At 40.1% G+C, this 20,798-nt stretch overlaps 1 protein-coding gene across 2 annotated transcripts in view; it reads right to left on the minus strand.

The window, feature by feature from the left end:
* The window catches only part of aatka (apoptosis-associated tyrosine kinase a), a 41,413-nt gene extending 20,772 nt beyond the window's left edge, over window positions 1–20,641 (minus strand). Inside the window, exons 1-3 of one of the 2 annotated variants that reach the window (XM_061712387.1) lie at window positions 20,524–20,641; window positions 20,019–20,131; window positions 1,887–2,020 (exon numbers count right to left, since the gene is read on the minus strand). In XM_061712387.1, coding sequence (XP_061568371.1) covers window positions 1,887–2,020; window positions 20,019–20,100 — 216 coding nt within the window. In that variant the 5' untranslated portion in view covers window positions 20,101–20,131; window positions 20,524–20,641. Of the gene's footprint in view, window positions 1–1,886; window positions 2,021–20,018; window positions 20,132–20,236; window positions 20,253–20,523 lie in introns of those variants that run through there. The other variant, XM_061712388.1, reaches the window with a different exon arrangement.
* Window positions 20,642–20,798: the final 157 nt, after the last annotated feature.

The following is a 20,798-nucleotide window of genomic DNA, read 5'->3' on the forward strand; positions in this document are numbered from 1 at the left end:
ATAACTGTCACTAAGGTCCACTAAGGCGTCCTTGAGCAAGACACTGGGCTTTTTTCGCTTGAGGCCATTTGTTTGGCAGCTACATTTTCACCCTGAATGCTCTGATGACCCAGTGGTGGAAGACAATATGTCTGCAGGAATCAATAGTGCTATACAGGTAAGTCAACCAGGGCCAAGGTTGATCAAGACAAACTGAATCAGCGATTGTTTGATGGTGTTTTAGCAGCCGGAGCCATCTTTCATTTCAACAGTATAAGACTGAGGACTGAGGCCCATGTTCTTGCTACAAGTTTTCACACCACGCGGTGTCATGTTAAGAGGCAGGGACAATTTGTCTGGGACAGAAAGACGAAGGAAAAGTCCAGCAGCTAAGGTTACCACTTTGAGGAAGTCATTAGTCACACTGCTATCCCTGCAGCATGTACACAGAAACACTGCTCCCCCAACTGTCAGCCTGGCAACATACATGCATACTCATTTGCATAAGTGGTCTTAACTAAAGACGCAGCCATTCATTCAGGACTGTGATGCATCTACTCCGCAGCTACGAGGAGTTACTCACATTAAAATTCATGAAGGAAATGACTTGGAAAAATTTAAATGCATCCAAATGCAAATTTTTATAAAAAGAGCAGAGTGTCAATGGGAAGTACAGCAGCTCCAGCGCCTCTGTCATCTCCCTCCTCATGTGGGCCTGGCCCGCGTCCATCACTATGAGCCGCTCATTTCAGCACTGATGTTTGACGCAGCATGACTGAGTCCTGCTGGCGGACAAAGGCAACACAGACGTCATGTGTGCCAGCCTGTGTTGGATCAGGTTTCTTAGTTTGATCATTTGGAGAGACTTGCACAGGACAGAAAAAGCCTCTGCAAGACTTCAGCATGTGATGTGCACGCACATTAAAGGGGTTTGGTAAATTATGAAGCAGTTATGAAATATTAATGCTTGTGCAGTTCTGACATCTTCCTCAATGTCGGCGTGTATCGTGTATGTGTGTATGTATCAAATGTTAACACTAAGATGTACTGTACGCCCTTATTCTATTTTGTGCCACAAAATAATTGAAACCATGACATTTATAAACTGAGAAAGATTTCTACAATTGTTTTGTCCATTAGATTTACCTTTTTTGTATCTAAACTACCGCTTTACAAGGTAAATACTAAACTTAACGGTTACTGTAAGCCAGCTGTTTAATCAGGTCAGAGACATTAAATAATTGGCAAGAGCTGCAGTGGTGAAAAATTAAATAGAAAAGAAAAGATGTACAATTATCGGTTAAAACTCAAGTCTCTGACGATAACAGTAAACAGAGTATCTTTGAGTATGGAACTGTGGGTCAGGGATTAAATATCAACAATATCCAATCTTCTCTTGGCTGAACAACAATACTGAATTTGAGTCAGCACATTCATTTGTCTCGTCCTGCATATTGATCTTGATCGGAAGGAATTGTGATTTCTTTTAATTTGTATTATTATTATTTTTGTGACACCCAGGACAGCCTTTGAGAAATATAATTATTTGAAGCTATTCAAAGCTGTTTCCTAGTTTGTTTTTTGTTTTTTTGTAAAAAAAAAAATAGATTTTTGTGGTAGAGCATTTGCTTTGAGCCAAAACCAAAGTGTAATTTTAAATGGCACATTGAGGGTAAAAGGTAATGAGTGAGACAGAAGATAAACAGAGGTTTTCCGGATGATCTGTGCAACTTCCAAAACTCCAGCTCCCTTTAGTAGTTCTATCTGTGTATTCAAACTGGTAAAAACACATTTAATGTCCCTTCAAAGGAATATAAAGAAGCTGCAATAAACCTATGATCTCTCTCCCTCTCAATGTCCCTGCTGCATCCCCCATTATTTCCAGCTGGGGGCAGCACGGAGCTCACCTTGAAGCCAATATCTCCCTTCTTGCAGCAGAGGCAAGCCAACATCAGGAAGACGAAGGTGAAGAGACCAGAGAAGGAGACAGCTACGACCGCTAGAGATGACGGCCAAGACAGCTCGCTCAGAGGAGCCCCATCTGCAACATCAGAGGACAATGCAAGTGTTAATGAGACCAGATGGCAAACAGAGACCTACACAGGAAATTAAAAACAAAATGAATATAAAGGTGATATTTGCCTGCCTTATTGACAGCTTGATGAAAGAAACATGGCTTGTCCGTAACATTTTATTCAGATTTGTATTCATGCCTATAGAATAAATAGGAACCAGGCGGCACTAACTTAATTATAGTCAGATTCATGGGAGAAAAGCTAGAACGCACCCACAAATGCAATTTCTTCCAAATACTTTAATAAAACAGTTGTTGTTGCTTATTTGTTTTCTTTGTAAACCGCTGTATAATCTCCTCAGAGTAGAAAAAAATCAATGCGATATTTACTCTTGGAAAAACCTAAATCGCATTTAACATAACCACAAACATACACTCAATTAAGTCAAAGCATATTCTGAAAAAGCTCCTAAACACAATTCATTTTTGTATATTTTCCTTGCCCTCTGTTTGGCACGTTTGCAGTAGAATATGTGCGCTGGCCTGTAGTAACTTAGAGCAAGCTTAGATGAAAGAGTGGAGAAAAGAAAGACAAGGAGGAGAGACAGACATCAACATAATCTGGAAGAGAAAGTGTGAGATAGCCGAAAAACAGGTAGGCTAACTTCTCAACGAACCATCCTTTATTCATGACTTGTTATTGATCTTTAGATCGTAACAGTAATGGTGAACATTAGCCACTGATGTTTGAAGACTAACCCTCAGTCAATAAGATACTAGATACTTGATGGGGGTTATTTCATTCTAACCGCCCCCTATCACAGAAGTGTGTTACGGTTCAAAGCTTCGCTGTTGCTTATAAATTACTGGAACCTTTGAAGTAAATATCCAGCATATCTAACATCTGCTAATATGTATGCATTCTGAATTGATCTATCAGGACATACGGCCTTCATAGATTGTAGAACCTATAAAAATGTCCTCAGGGGTTTTCAAGCAAGACTAAAGGATTCATAAAAGGATATTTTAATTAACCACTTTTTAAAACAATTTATCAGCCTCCACACACAGCAAGGGCTGGTGCATCCTGAAATATTAATGATAAAAAGTTGCATCCAATAATTTCCTTAAAAGATACAAAGCCTCTGGATGTCACACAACAGCAGACTTTAACCCCAAGAGAAAATCAACCCTAACTTGAGCATACACCTGTTCAGAAACTTGCATTAAAAAGCATCATCGGAAATCCAGCGTCCGACACATTCCAGGATGGATTTGGATCAGATCAACCAGGATTTGATGACGGTGTTGTGTGATGCGTGCATTCACATTTTCTTTGTACTCTGAACACAAAATCATCCTAGGATGCATTCAGGGACCTCCAATAAACCAACAGCATCAGCTTCGGTGATGATTCATTTGATTTTGTAAATTTATGTAAATTACCACAATCAAGCTCTTTGTCATTTGAGGTCTTCTTGTTTGTGCAGATCTTTCCTTGTATTGTACCACAGTAGTTTGTATTGCACATATCCCTGGGATATAATTGGTTAACACAGAGCTATTTCGAGTCTCTTTTTGTTCTTTTATTTATATATTTGTCATTAATTCCTGCGAGTTACACCTGGATATCTCCAGCAGCTGCCTTCAGAGATTGAAAATAATGACCCATTTGGTGTTCACAAGCATTTAAAATGCTGCCTGTGTTTATTTGCGTAAAAAGTGGAAAGGCCAGAACCAAGATTATTACTGCAAGTGCATTTGTGTACACAGTAAATGCCAGGTATCAACATACTCACTTGCTGGCCACTTGTGATCAGATTTCTCATGATGCAACTTAATGCAAAGTCTGAGCAGAGCCAAATCTACGTATCAACACTCAACACTGGTGGATTTAGACCCAGAATGTATCCCTATTTTTATGGCAGTCTTTCAAAGTGTGGGTTATTCAGTTAAGGAAAACAAATGTTTTATTCTGCAAATTAAGAAAAAAGTTTATTTGAATAAGGGTCATTGAAAAACAAAAGGTGCTTTAGGAGCAGGAGCCATGAGGCAGGCAAAGGGAGCAATGTCCTGCCCTCTGGTAGGGAAGGCAAAATAAAACATGTCTTCAGACAACATGCCGTTATTTTTTCAAAGCAAAATTGTGAAGATGTTGAAGGGTCCCACTATTTCAATGTATAATATCATCAAAAGATTCCGAAAGACAGGAGGCCTCTCTGAGCGTAGGGGACTAGGCGGAGCTGTCAAAACTGGATGCTCATGATCTTTGGATCCTCAGGGGGCACTGCAACAAAAACAAGCATTCTTCTCTACTGGAAATCACTACATAGGCTCAGAAGCACTTCCAGAGATCACTGTCTGTGAATACGGTTCACTAAGCAATCCAGTAATGTAGCGTACAGCTCTGTCATGCAAAGAAGAAGCCAACCCAGAAATGAATCAGAATTTGAAATCATGTTTTGGAAACCATAGACACTGTGGACTATAAAGAACAGACGCCATCAAGCTTCTTGTCAGCACACAGTTAAAGGCCTGTATCTTTTTCATTGTATGGGTCGTATTAGTACCGATGCCATGGGCAGCTTGCACACCTGTCAAGGTACCATCAATGCTGAAAGGTGCATAGAGGTTTGAAAGCAACATATACTCCCATCCACACAACATCCATTACAACAGTATAGCTTCTCGGGAGAATAGTCCAGGTGCTGAACTGGCCTGCCTGCATTCCCTCCACCAGCAGAAAACATTTGGAGCATCATGAAAGGAAAAAATGATGAATATCAAGTAGGAATGGGTGATATTTTACCGTTCACGATAAACCGTCAAAAATATTCCCCACGGTAAGAATTTGTCATCTCGCGATAAAAACAATAAATTCCTGTTGATGACGTTTTTGTGTAAAACTGATTTATGGTTCTGTGTTAAATCCACGCACAACGTACGTGAAGGAAGGAAGGAAGGAAGGAAGGAAGGAAGGAAGGAAGAAAGAAAGAAAGAAAGAAAGAAAGAAAGAAAGAAAGAAAGAAAGAAAGAAAGAAAGAAAGAAAGAAAGAAAGAAAGAAAGAAAGAAAGAAAGAAAGAAAGAAAGAAAGAAAGAAAGAAATGAGCCAGGAAGAAAGAAAGAAAGAAAGAAAGAAAGAAAGAAAGAAAGAAAGAAAGAAAGAAAGAAAGAAAGAAAGAAAGAAAGAAAGAAAGAAAGAAATGAGCCAGAGAGAAAGAAAGAAAGAAAGAAAGAAAGAAAGAAAGAAATGAGCCAGAAAGAAAGAAAGAAAGAAAGAAAGAAAGAAAGAAAGAAAGAAAGAAAGAAAGAAAGAAAGAAAGAAAGAAAGAAAGAAAGAAAGAAAGAAAGAAAGAAAAAAAAAAGGATACATTTACGTTTTTGTGTAACAAACATGGCGGATCTGAGAGAGAGATAGATTTATAGTTACAAAGGTGGAGTTGAATTGGTATTTTTTTTATCGTCATTTTTATCGTTATCGGGATAAATGCCAGAAATGATCGTGATACATTTTTTAGTCCATACCGCCCAGCCCTAATATCAAGGACCATTAAGCTGTTAGAATCCTGCATTAGACATGTGTTGCTGCAATCAAACTCAAGATGAGCAAATATTTTCCATGAAATGGCAAAATGTCTCAATTCAACATGTGTTTAACAAAAACCCCTAGCAGTAGCATGGCAGCACATGTGTCCAACTGGACTCTCAGAAGTCTGACCAGCACTTATCCATGCTGGACAGTCCAATGTGACTTCATGCCTGTGTTGTTCTCTCAGATGTAAGTCGCTTTAGATAAAAGCGTCGTAGTAAAAGCGTAAAAGCAGTAGTAGTAATAGTAGTTTTTATGTTCCAATATATAAAGGACATTAAGGACATTAGGGAGAAGACTTTTATATGTTTTCATTCTAGAGCAGAGAATTGTTCATCTTAATGTAAGGAAAACTCTCTCTCCCTTTCTCTCTTTCTCTCTCTCTCTCACACACACACACACACACACACACACACACACACACACACACACACACACACACACACACACACACACACACACACACACACACACACACATCCTCACATTACACATAAACACAGAAGAAGAAGCATGAGTTTCTAACGCAGAATGAGGCGACTGAGGACTGAGGACTGAGGGCTGGTTTTGTGGGTTGTTTCCAGCTCAGTGGCTGAGACCCCAGTGGTCTTGACCTATTTGGCTGGAGGGAACACGCTGTTCCAGACCTGACAGCTCTCACAGCCCAAACAGAGTAAGTCCAACCCAGGCTCGACCCGGAGGTTACAGCCAGGAAGCCTGTCATGCGTTAGACTTGTGTGTGCACATGGCTGAATACAGAACAGGGACATGTTCCTACACTCCAAACCTTGTTTGAGAACCGTTTCTCGTGAGCAACAGCGCTGTTTGCGTAGGCGCTGACCAGCCAACGCGTCACCATGGCAACGTTCAGATGGCCAGCTCATATTAGCAGACTGTCCATTACAGTGTAATAGACACAACTCTTCCCCTCTCTTACTTTCACAACTATTTAAAGACATGTATTTCTGCTGATGCCTTGTCCACTGGTCCTGCGTAATCTAATTCCATGTGTTTGCAGAGACAGTCTGTCAGTGTTTGTGTGTGTTTATGTGAGTTTGCCTGTAAATTGGAAGAGGAGGCAATAACAATTTCGTAACTACTGCACACCACAACACAGAGCTATGTTTGTAGGGACAGGATGGGCTGCTCGCTGGAATAGGAAATAGCGAAGATGCTTTAAATGCCTTAAAATGATAACAAGACATAGTTTTTTTCCATCTTCTCAGTCATCCAAGCACTTCATTATTAAAGACACATGATATAAGCCCATCTTTTCTAGAACAGAAACATTCCCAGCTCAAATGTTGGAGAAGCTGCAACATGTCTGCCTTTCATTTTCTACTTGATGAGCTACATACTGAACCTATGGATGTATCTGGATGGATGACAGTGAGGAAGGACGGGGTAATAGAGAGGATGTATGCAGTGCAGATGGTGTCAAGACGGCAATGAATCAGAGGGAGTGATGAGTCAGGGCTAAATGAAGGACACAACATAAAACAGACACACACATGTTGACAGTTCTGGAGGAGGCTATTAAGTTGGCTGCCATGACCTGCAAGCTCTGCAGCTGATAATAAATCTCCATCCTTTTAGCTTTTCTTTCTGGAAGAAACAGACAGAATTCTTTTGCAGTATTTTTTTTCCTTAGTCCACCACTTTCCCAGGAATTGTTCACTGGAATGAGCCTTCTACTCTGAACGTTATCTTTCCTGAGTAGATAACACTGCAAGTATATGGTGCCTCCTTTTGGTACAAGATGAGCATGAGAACACAACTAGACGGTGTCAAAATCAGCCAAACTGGTGATCCACACTAAGTTATAGGCAGTGGTGGACAGTAACGGAGTAAATTTACTTGAGTACTGTACTTAAGTACATATCCAGAGGATTTGTACTTTACTTGAGTATTAGATTTCTTTGGTACTTATTACTCTTACTTGAATACATTTACAAGACAAATATTTTTACTTTTACTCGAGTAAATTTCTAGGAAGGCTGAAAAGTACTCGTTACTTTCAGGTCTGCTCTTTTTTCTTCTTCCCTAAAATCCTATTGGACACAAGCTGTTTTTGTCAAAGGAGGAGACCTATCACAGTGCACGCTCTCCACTGGGATGTACGTAAAGCGGAAATACGTCAAGCCTCCTCAAAACGATAACGCCAAAGTAGCCTGCGTTTGTCAAGACAGAGCCGCAACAAGTCAAGACAGAGCCGCAACAATGGCTACGCCTGCGTCAGGAGAAGAAAGACAATCCGCTGAGTCGTCTGAGTCTGATAATGAGCTGGACTCGGAGCAGGGACTTTCACAAAATCCTTGGCCGTATCTTAACTCAATGTTTGAGTTCGACCGAGTAAAAAACGAGGGCACAGACAAACCACAGACATTTACAATTTAAACTTTACAACTTAAATTAATTTAGAAAAAATATAGTAATTTACTGATGTGGAAAATAAGAAATGTACTCTTACTTTTACTTTTACTTAAAGTAAATTTAAAAGCATTTACTTTTGGATACTTAAGTACCTTTAAAAGCAAGTACTTTTCTACTCTTACTCGAGTAATATTTTGACTGATCTACTTTTACTTGTAACGGAGTAAATTTTGACCAGTAGTATTTGTACTCTTACTCAAGTACTGGGGTCGAGTACTCTGTCCACCTCTGGTTATAGGCCTGGAGACGGGAGATGCGATATACCAATTCCCTATGACACTGTACAAAGGGACCATTTCTCCTTCAGCAGTTGGAGCTAGAGTTACACGAGCACTGATGAAGGCATGTTTTGAGAGTTCTCCATACGTGACAGACACAGTGTGGCAATACATCATTTGCTGATTATCTTGTGAAAATCAGAAAAGAAAATCAGCCCTTGTACTTAAACATTGAAATAGCATTCACACAGAAAATCAGGTGTTATCAAAACCACGGAATCATAAAGACATTGAAGGTTTATAAGATGATCAGACATTGTACAGTCACACTTTCATATTACAGATACAGTAGTGAAGAAAAATATGAATATTTCTTCTTCAAAGTACCAGTCTTTAAACATTCTAAAAATAACTTACCCTGAAATGAGAGCATGATGCCACAAAAGAGACAGACCTAAGATATTATGTCAAGAAAGGCACTATACTTCCTGATCCTGTGCCTTTTGCAGTCTTAACCACTGCCATGGACTTCAGAAGACAGTTTGGGAAGAAACTAAAAAAAAAAATCTAAAATAAAGTCTTTCTAAATGACTTTGACCAAACATCATTGTTACAAATACCCCCTCTGTCCCATCAATGTCTGTTCAAATGCCTAAGGGGATGGTTGGATGTGCTGGGAGAGAGAAAACCAGGAGAATCTCCATCAAGTGATGTAGAAAGTTGAAGACCCAAATTTAGTTTGTACTTGTCTAAACATTCTTTCTCTACGAAGCTGGGGGATTTGGAAATAGGTCAGACATGGAGGATTGTACAATCCTTACCTAGTTCTCTGTCTTTTTTCTTTTTCCCAGTTAAAACAAACATGAATATGAATGTGAGCAAGATCACTAAAAACCCCAGACAAAAATGTATCTCGTCCTGTTTTGGAACGCTGTAGTTACAGCAGACGGATCTGCTTTTATTAACTCTTCAATCACTACGAGAAAGTCTCTGGTCACGCAGAGGATAACTAGAGGCTTTATTTTCATTAGAGGGACATTTAAAGAATTCTTCTCCTTCTTACTACCTCAACAGATCTGTAAACTGAGCGAAGCGCTGGATCTTCCATAAATATTTGAAAAGCACACATTACTGAACCAGCTGCAAGCAAAATGAAAATAAAGCACTTAAAGCCAGTTTCATACTAGCTTTATTAAAACGCTGTCTCCAGCGCTGGAGGGAGATGAGCAGTCCGGAGCGATTGAACCTTGCCACCTCCGCAATTCAGGGGGATTTTGTCGTGTTCAGAAATGGAGTAAGAGAAGAAGAAATGCATTGGCTTACATTAATGATAATAATTGAAGAGGCCATTGCTGTTGCTTTATATTTACAATCTCCCTTCATTGCGCATGGCCGATCATTCTTTCTGAATCAGTATTGTCTGATGAAAGTCACGTATATTAATACCAAATACCAAAAACAGTGTTCTTGCATCATACTAAATGCTGACAATGCAAATGTATGTCCATGCAATTAGGTGGACGCCATAAAATCCAACTGGCTTGCAGGTATCTGAAGGTTGACAGCTCCCCACACCAGCATAGAATAAGATTTCTAACTAGCAACAAAAGTGAGTCGAACCAATACGAGAACATGCATCTCTGTCGCTCTTTTAAATAACAAAAGCGCTGACAGAAAGCAACGAAGCGTGAGAAAGAAAAATAACTATGTAGAGAGGTGAAGGCCCACAGAGGAAAGCGAAGGAATGCTCTGCTCAAAGCAGAGTGTGTTCATGCATGTATAGAAGAGATTAGGATGTGCTGTGTTAAGCACAGACTGTTTTTCATGGAGGATCATAAATAAAGCATATGCTGGGGAGGTAGTTTTTTTCTGTTGCAGTACAGCTGAAGTAATGGAATGTTGAGTCTCCTGCTGCCTGCTACAGAAGATCATCATGTATTCAACAAATCTGCTCAGAATGGACACAGACAGGAGGTGAAAGAGGGCAGGGGGGATTGTCGGGGTATAGGATATTTATTTAGAGCGGAGTGAGGCGATTTTCATCACCCACGCTCACTCTCTTACTTCAGAGCCAAACATGCACCATTACATGCACCCGCACAGCAAAGGCAATCACTGTTTAACACTGATACATACTAACTTTGGTCTTCACATGTTAAATGAGAGCTGAGGATCAGTGTTTCTGCTTCTGACAGTGGCAGCAGCACCCACACCGCAAGGCCACGAGGATTAGAGCTCACACACACACACACACACACACACACACACACGACTGTATGCTTTGATTTAGACATGATTCCTCCCTCTGAGAAGCTGCATCCTTGCATCCTCCTCTCTCACTCTCTATTTCTTATTCATTTGCTCTCTTTTCATTTGTATGGTTTCTCTGCCAAACACACACACACACACACACACACACACACACACACACACACACACACACACACACACACACACACACACACACACACACACACACACACACACACACACACGTCGACTCTTGCTTGCCCTGCAGAGTGGGCACCGAGCCGAGCCACATACCACTGCAATCAAATTGTCTTAAACTAGACAATCTGAACTGCAATTAGTATTCAGACTGAATACAAATAAGGGCATGCATGGTGCAACTTGTGTGCTGAGTGAAAATCTCCTAATATTTGTGAGGTCAGTGGGCAGAGATTGTGTTCTGAGTATGTTCAGTGTCTTTCTGGGCTATGCTGATACACACACAGTTCCAGCCTTTTCATTAGCTTGAAAGTGCCAATGATCTACAGTACTGCTTGACAGATTGTATTCACTAAACAAATATATTTTGATTGTGTACATAGAATTCATGCAAACCTGACTAAAGGCCACTAAAGACTGATTTGCATAATACATCAAACCTAGTGTATGTTTATAATCTGTTGTGGATAGAGTCCACACATTATCAAGATAAGTCAGCTGCTCTGTTTCAACAATCCCTCCATGTTCCTAATGAGGAGACCTGCAAATTCTATGGCAACAAGTGAGGGAAGCACACAGAATGAGGAAGCATGGGGGCATAAAACACTCCAAATCTCTTTGAGCATACATTTACATTTAGGACAGTGCTACGGGGGGAAGCAAGCTGTTCCATCAGCTGAGCCCACATACATTCGGTAGTGGAGAAAAGGAAATGGTGGAGAAGTGCTTGAGATACAGTAGTAGGGCTGGGCGATATGACCTCAATTCAATATCACAATAAATTGGGCAGTTTTACCTCGATAACTATAAATGTCCGGCAAATGTCCGGCAAATAGCCGGCACCAAAACATTTCTATTTTCTGATTGGCTGATAGGTTGGTAACTCCAGACAGCTGCTCTGAGGTGAGAGCTCAGTAGCGTGCTGTGACTCGTTTGTAAAATGGGCCGTTGGAGTTACCGTGCGCTGAAGTTAATTTCTCAGCATAAGAAATGCCAATGTGGCGTGAGAGTGTGTGAATTTGTTGAAATGCACTCTCACACTAGACAGCCCTGTTATGTCAGCCGCTTCTTCTTTTGAACCATCAGCCATTTTCTTGGGTCTCCCTTCTTGTTCAGACTGGATGGGTGGAGTCACGTGATTATAGACACGCCGTCTCAAAGGGGAATGAAACTAGCCTATCAGCACACAGTCAAAACAGAAAAAAATATATTTTTTTATCTTTTTTTTATGAAAACACAGAATTTACCAATATGGGAAAATTGACGTCGGTCATCGCAGTGAATGTCGGTAACGGTGAATTTTCACCCAGGCCTATACAGTAGTAATGAACTCCTACCATCAGGGTAGTTACAGTAGGAAGTAGGGGTGTAATGATACACTAATCTCACGATACGTTATGATACACGATATTGAGGTCACGATAACGATACGATACGATATTATAGCAGTATTTTTTTAACAACCTTGAATGAGGAACATATGACTGGAAAAAATTGTCTTTTATTTGAAAGACACAAAATACAAAACAATGCTGTGCGTTTGCCCTATTGTTACAGTTTGTAATGCTTTATAACTGTTTAAGTTTTAAAGAGAAAGCCAGGCCAACCATTTTCCACAAACTGAACTAAAAGTAAATATCAGGTTTGCATTATGCATCTTCAGTTTCATACAAGTACAAATATTTTGCCACAAATGGAATAGTTTCTCTCATGTATGATTTGACTTTTTTTCTTTTCCAGAAATTTAACAACTAAAATTAAATAAATAAATAAAAGTAAATAAATAAACTATGAAATGTCCCAAACTCAAAATGCAACATGACCGTTATTTAGCTCAGGGGTTCTTAACCTTTCTGACCTTGGGGCCCAATTTTTTCAGTACAGAGTGGCCCGGGGCCCATTAAATATTAACACTGTATAGCAGGGGTATTCAACTATATATATATATATATATATATATATATATATATATATATATATATATATATATATATGTATGTATATATTCAAGTAGCCTCATAGTTGTATCAACATCTGCATCTGACTGTTATTGTCACGTGTGGGGGTCAGGTGTGGACCCAAACGCAGGAGAGAGAGGGAGGCCGGAGGCAGGAGTTCTCAAAAACAAAAGGATTTATTCCACAACTGGTAAAAACAAAAGCACTGCTTGGCAGGATCTAAACTCAACAAAAACAGGAATCCAAAAAACCAGGGGAAACATGGAGGGAACAAACAGTACGGACCGACAAGCAACAAAGGAATGACAAGACCAGATATACACAGGGGATAACGAGACACGATGAGACACAGGTGCAGACACAATCAGGGCAAATGGGAAACAGGAGGGACAGAACTGAAACTCAAACTGGGGGGAAGTGTCAAACCCTGACAGTTATATTAAAAAAGTACATATTGGCCACTTAACATGTGTAACTTGAATTACACATATTTTTTTCTCTTAAAAATAAAATACATTTTATTTTAGTTTTCAAATGCTATCTTATTTTATTTCTCTAGTAGTTTGAATTTCCCCTTTTCTTTGTTAATTGTCTCAACACATTTTTATAATAGATGAATATAAACATTGGTGAGCCTGGAACGATATTTAGTTTTAATTATGTTCATTGTGGAGAAAGCTGCTTCACAGCTGTATGTGGACCCAAATATGGATGTTTTAAGATGGTCAGTTTATTTTCTGTGACTTCAGTTCAGCCTGAGGCCGTAAGGTGAACCCCGCTATCATTTCATCCCGCTCACACCTTCGGGGACGACACAATCATAAAAAAGATTGATTCATGCTCACCTTATAAGTAAAAGTTCGGGGTTCAAAACCCCGCAAGAGTCCCATGATCAGGGACGCAAAACTGTCCTAGTTTCTTCTGAGCGTAGTAAGATCTTGGTCCGCGGGTCGAGGCGCGGTCGTCACGTGATCCCGCTGCACTAGGACGCGCGATACTAGTAAACGCAATATATTAATATTAATAACCCAATATCGCGCTACAGTTTCTCACCTCCACGACACGTATCGTGACGTTTTTGTATCGTGAAATTTCGTGGCACGATATATTGTTACACCCCTAGTAGGAGGCCACAGCAGCATTGCAGTCGGTCACTCAAAAAGAAGATGCCGCCATTAGAACTTGTACACACATCATATAAATCTTAGTTTTCACCGAACTTTAGATTATCTTACAAGAGGTCAGCTAAGACACCAGTTTGAATTGTTTGAAAAGAAGGTAAATTGACGTATTCTCTTGGATCTTGATGATGTTTCATTTATTACCCTAGAGGTTTCCTCAGTGGTAAGTGATCAATGTGGACTTTCATCCGTATAAATTGTTGTTACATCACAGTCTGTGAGTCATCAGAGTCACATGTGAATCACTGATCCACCTGTCTCTCAAGCTGCTTAGTGTGTTTGTTAAATGTGAGCTGATATTTTGATCACGTATGAGTTGAGGTGTGAAACTGCGGGAGGAGGAATGTCAAGGCTGGATTATAATCAAGAACAAATATGTGTGAACCAGCTTTAATTAACTAGTTTTCAACATTGGTGTAATATACAGTAAGTCACAATAATAGAAAAACACAATGTGTTTAGTCTGATAACACACAAATGTTTATAATTTCTTGTTCCTTTATTGAACACAGCAATTGAACATTCATAGCACTGGTGAACAAAAGAACTCCAACCACAGACTAATACCAAGCTTAACTGAAGAGAAAAAAGAGAGGGAGGATAAAACAATAATGACAGAGGACCAAACACGGAGAAAGGAAAAAACAGTCTATAAACACACACATGCAAACATTCAAGGAGCACTGGAAGAGCAAGCAGAACAGCAGGACATGATTAATGGCAGGATATTTTGTCCTCACCAGCTTACTTCCTCTCTGCTGCTCTCTCGTCATGCTCTCTGCAGATGGCCGAAATATGTGTTGGCCTGCAGAGAGCCATGATAACTGTCATTAACTGGGAGTGAGAGTCCATGGGGAACTACCACGGATCTGCATTACAGGCCTGCCATGTCTGTCTTCTGATAACCCACGGATGCGCACACTACTGGAAATAATCGGTAGAAATCTCAACTCTATCAATGCTTTTGAGTAAATATACAAGATCAACCAACGATACAGCCAGGGGCTTGAATGTAAGGGTAATAAATCAAACAATTAACTAGAATAATTCATTTTTTGGAAAACATTATTGTGTTCCAAGAAAATCTCATTTCACATCAGCTCAATGGAATTTGTTGGCTTTTATGCATTTCACTTGCAATGTCTTGGGAATTTGAACTTGACTGACTAGCAGACAATTACACAGCATAAATGAATCAAAAATGAGTATTATACCCAAACTGAATAAATGTTGTTCAAACTTCCAACTTTTTTGAGATGTGTACCTGCCACCAAATTCAAAATGAGCTCATATTTTTCATGAATTGGCAACATGTCTTAATTTTAACATTTAACATAATGTTTATGTTCTACTGAGAATAAAATATGGGTTTATTACACTATGTTATTCATTTACATTGTACACAGCATCTCAGTTTTCTTGGAAGGGGGGCTGTAGTTTGAACAACTGTGACTTTTACAGTTTAATGCCACCTGAATGAAGAATTGGTGCCACCAAGCATTTATATCAACATGCATACTATTTTATATTCAACGACTACATTTTAAAGAGCATTTATTGACCTTTATCTCAAGGGTTTAGTTAGAAAAGGGAAACCCTACAAGACCTTGTCAGTCCCTTACACGGCTGATATAGGTTTATGTGCTTTCCTTTAGTGCAATAACCGTATGGGAGTGATTTACTACTCCAATTTCATAAACAATAGTGTAACAGATTATCCACCAGTAACAGCAAAAAATAAGCTTTGCTAGATCGCTATGAGTAGGATTGAAGTAGGTGTGAATGAATAAATGAATGAGCAATTAACTGTGGAGTTAAATGTAAGTACTCAGCTGAAGAATCTCGCCATTGTTCATCCACACAAATGATCGAAGATACAGATTACTGTCCAAATCAATCTCTACTACAGCTCCTAGTTTAGCCACTACCTTATTGCAATAAAATTGACCAGTTACTGTTTTATTATTGATTTGGCAGCAATCAATAAAGAATTCCAATTATGTTGTAGCTCACTGATAATGATCTAATGATAGCACTTTGAGCATGAGTATAATGAGTATGAATAGGAGAAGTGAAAGTAAATTGGAGCCAAGGCTTGTTAAAATATTTGAGATTTAGTCCAAAACCAAGTCACATAATCTAAAAGAAGCAGCTCAATTATTCTATCTCCATTATACTTTCATTGAAATAAAGATAACAATGTATAGTCACAGTCTCACCATACATACTCCTCCACTCAGCCATCCTTGCTGGGTAGTTTCCCTCTTCAAGATCAGGCAGTGGCATGGGAGCTTTAGGGTTCTTTAGGGAACTTTAGTTGGGACTGCTCTTCATAGATCTCTGATGATGTTCCCAGAATCTGCGAGATTCACTCTCCCAGTTTGGGGTTCATAGCCCCCGAGTGCTCCAATTATCTTGGCAAGTTGCCTTCACTTTCCATATCTCTATTTTATTTTTCAGCCCTTTCAGCCTATTTTTTCCAGTTTTTTTCTTCCTTCTTATTGATACTAGTGCCATTTGGAGTTATTACATCTATCACACCTGCTTTCCACTGCCATTTGTCGAGCACCTCACTGTCTGGTCGGTTAGCCATCAGCTACTTTCCATATTTTTCCTCCTTTATGGATAGCTGCTTGCAGACCTGTCAGAGCTCAGCTCTGCACTCACATTCCAGGGCCCTAGTCTATTTTAACCTTTGGTTGATAAACATATGCAGACATTGGACAATGCAGTTAAGCTGACATTTCAGTCTTATGATTTAAACAAAGGTAGCACGCGTGTATATCTGTGCAAAGAAAAGCTGAAATCCAAATGTGTAGAGTCAATAAGTTACTTTGCCTCCATTCTTCTCCGTCTACATTATTTAGTTTTCTTAATGTGATTGTTAAGCACTCTCATATTCACAGACTCGCACCTGCTACTGTCCCTCTGGGAATCCATGTGAGTTAAAGTTAATAGTACTGCTTTTATAAAGCGTCTCTTAGGTTTCCACGCTACCACCTTTGTTGCTCATCAACAAACTGCTCCAGTGTCAAACCACCACCATGTGAGATGTCAGTGTGTGAAGTGCTTACAGGGTCTTCTATGTTTTCCATGGAAAATCAATAAGAAAATGTAAAGAGCTTTATGATTAATTGAACACAGCATGTGTCACACTCTCAAATGCACATTCCTAATGCTCCATAACTGTGACTCTGAGAAAAGTCTCTGCGAACACATCATCTCACAGGGAACACACAGAGTAGACGTAGATGGCTTCCCTTCACTGCCTAAATTCCCTTCATTCTTATTCCTCTTTTCCCCAGAGGCACCCTTATGTAACTAAAGTGCTCTGTGTTACACATGGAGAGATGAATAATCAAACAGTCAGTGGTGGCTGGCTTGTTCTGACCGAGTCAATGGGAGGAGCTCTGAAAGCATGGCAAGATCCCTTTTTTTTCGTCTATCTCCCGTCTCACCAACACCTTGGTTAGATGCTGAAGTGGTGTGTTCATGTGCATGTGAGGACACGTGTTTGCTTTGCCGCATGCAAATGTTTAAAATGAATGTTATGTTTGTGTCTGCGACAACAGGAAACATGTACACGCTATTTTGTGTGTCAAGATACCATGCGAAACAGGCAAGCTTGACGCCACTGCCACCTCCAGGCATGGGATGAAAGCGCTGAAAGACAGAGTCCCACAGCTGCACTGTCAGCTCATTGGCGTATCAGTGCACGCTTCCAGGTCAGTCTGTTGTCCGTTTGCCATGACAGTTGAGCAAAGCATATTGATTCTGGAGGTAGAATCCAAGTTTTACAAAATGAGCCTCTACGCGCACACACTCACACACACACACACACACAAACGCACACACACACACACACGCACACACACACGTTAACATCTTCTGTATCTCCTGAAGGGAGAGCTCTCCGTGGTGCTGAAGCAATTTCAAGTCTTAAGTAAACCACAAACACCAAACCCTAGCATGGTCATGTGAAGGCTGATAAAGTAACTCTACAGACATGATACAGAGTGTGTGTCCCAATCAATGGATTATTTGTTACAATACATTATGACAACAGACCTGGCCCCATGGCTGCAGAGGTAGAGTATTCTTACATAACCCGGGGCATGAGGAAGGAGTGCAGCTGTGGAGGTTAGCTGGAAGGGTGCAGCACATCCAACACTTTCTGAATTTGAGCTTTGATTTGAAATCAATGCAAAGTTTGTGTGAGAATGCACAAGGTGCACAGGTGTTAAATTGTGCAAATAGATTTGCTTATTTCAACATAGTAATGGAAAAGTGTAGCATTGGATAGTTATATATATATATGTTCCTATATCTCTTTGTATGTTCCTAAAGCCTCTTGAATACGTTTCTCAAGATTGTGTTTTTAACATATTTCCTCAATGCATTTTCAGCAACTAAAGCAAATGAAATGCTCTCCCTGCCTAAATGTGTCCCTCCCCTTTAAGGGATTCACATTTCTCTGTCCTTAGCATTGGCCACTAGAAGGATTGGCTCCCTCTCACACGCCCCCCTCCATCGCCTTGGCAACACACATTCTCAGTCCAATTACTGTGAAGCAATAGGATCTAGTGAGGTGATGCTCTTATTAAAAATGTAGATCATTATGACAGGAGTGACGATCCAAACCACATAATTTACTCCAGTTATATGCAGGCTGCATGCACTGCCTCACCGAGCCACATCCTCTCCAACTAAAACAAATCCTGACCTGTCAGGGAGGCTTCTTCACCTGCCACCCCCTTGTGAGAAGAAAATATGCTTTGCTGCATAACTCTAAATAGAAAAATAATCAACATATGCTTTTCAATCCGGGAGAAAGCTCAGAAATAATTAAATGAAAGAGCGCACAGAGAGCCTTTTTTTTGCTTCATAACCCACAATTCATCTGGGAGTCACTTATCTGGTTTTGCATTAAAAGATCTATATTGCTCCACAGTACAAGGGATGACACACTCAGCATCCACTACCTGGTTTTCACGTAATTAATTGACCTGCATTTTTCTTTGCAGCATAAGTTGAACCAGTCCACAATAGAACCACTTAAGGTCACTTATATAGGACCCTTAAGAGTTGATGAGAAATAAAAAAACAACATTAAACACTCAGGATATTTATGCAATATAACTAGGGATATTCTATTCTTTAAATCTGTGGTTACATTTTCACTTGAATAATGTAGTGGTGAAGTTGTAACAATGGAAAATTCATATAAGGCTATGGACAGTGCGAATTGGTGATTATTTATTCATATAAGGTTATGTAACATTATTGCATCTGTTAAAAGAAACATTGCAAGAGTACAAGGACATTGTACCTCTGGCTAATGTAATGACTGAAAAACTCCCTTTAAGTGCTGCACCCTAAGACGATTATACAAACAAGTAAGAACTGGAGATGGCGGTAGAACGGGGTGGAATAACTGGACAAGAAGGGATCAGAGATCACTAAGAGTGTGTGTTTTGGGGAGGAGGACACAGAGAAACTGAAACTTGAGAGCCACTGAGCTCACTGTCATTTGTATGCTCAGCACACTGCATTCAGTGCAGGGACTCTCTTCCTCCTGTTTACCATCGCACACAGTTGTTTATTCTGCTCCAATTCAAGCCCTCACAGCATGTTGGAGGGCTTGACTTAATGTCCGCCAGTCCCAAAGCACTGCAGCAACACCTGGGCCCTTTTCAAGGATCTCATCACCCTGACACACCGGGAATGAATAAATGCTGCAATCCAAAAGGACCACCAAAACTACAACTTCTTAATGAAACCATATACCTCTATAATTCTTATTTTTAAGTAATCCAACATGCATACACCCTGATTACAGCATAGACATACTGTACATCTCACATGCATCAACACATGCACACAGCTGCAATGATGTATGTGAAGGGCTATGCAGATTCAGTGCAGGCACAACTTGTCACCACTATCTGAAGATATGACACAAGGTAAAACAACATTATCTGACATAATCTTCAGGTTACATGGAATTGCAATGTTTCTTGATAATGATGTCAGTGCTATTGATTGGAATCATGTATACAACAACGACATAGCGTTTTTCGTTTGGCACAAAATGCAGACGAGATGACTGTTCATGGGGGGAAAAAAAGAAAACCCATAAAACCGAAGCAGCACTGCAGAAAACGCATGAAAGGGTCTTCTCTCGAGTCGATCCTTACCTGTATCAAAGTGGGAGCTGAAGGCAAAGCTGGGATTGAAAAACGCCGAAGACATGACAATCACATGAAGGGCAACGACCATCCTCCTCTTTGCGTTGCAGAAGGCAGCAGGTCTACAGAGGAAAAGAAAAGGTCAATAATACATTCCTCGCTCGGGCGCGTTTGTGATTCAAGAGAAGTGGAGGCGCGTTAATGCGCAGCTTCTAATTCCATGACACCTTGCAGAGAGCCCCCAGAAAATCCTGCTTCACCTTCAGCTCGAACAGATTTGCAGACAGATGTTGAAAGCCGTTGCCGTTTTACCACATCTGTTAATTTACTTGTTTGACAACATTAGGAACCAAGAGGTTGCCATGCGTTTTTTTGTTGTTTTTTTTTTTTTTGTGCATTTTTCCCCCTGACTGCTCCTGCCAGATTCAGCGCACGTATACGTGATCGCCCGGCGAATCGTCAATCCTTTATTTACACCGATTTAATGGACAGAAACATCTTGATTGATCCAGACCTTTTGCCATCTCCCCTCGCGTTCCTTTCAAGATAACTCTCTGTTTACTTCTCGTGCGGCGCGCCGGTCATTGGCAGCAGCGCTGGTTTATTTTAATAAAATGGTGCGCATTTGGGGTTCAGCTTCGGCACTGGGAGACACTCGGGGACGAATTGCACAAGTGAAGTGACGCTGAGCACGAGTACTTCCGTTTACTGCTTTCAAAGTAAAATTTAACCGCAGGAAAAATGTATGTTTCGATTTATTTTACATAGAGATTTTTGTTTAATTTCCGC

The sequence above is a fragment of the Cololabis saira genome, chromosome 21 (assembly GCF_033807715.1).
Source record: "Cololabis saira isolate AMF1-May2022 chromosome 21, fColSai1.1, whole genome shotgun sequence".
NCBI lineage: Eukaryota > Metazoa > Chordata > Actinopteri > Beloniformes > Belonidae > Cololabis > Cololabis saira.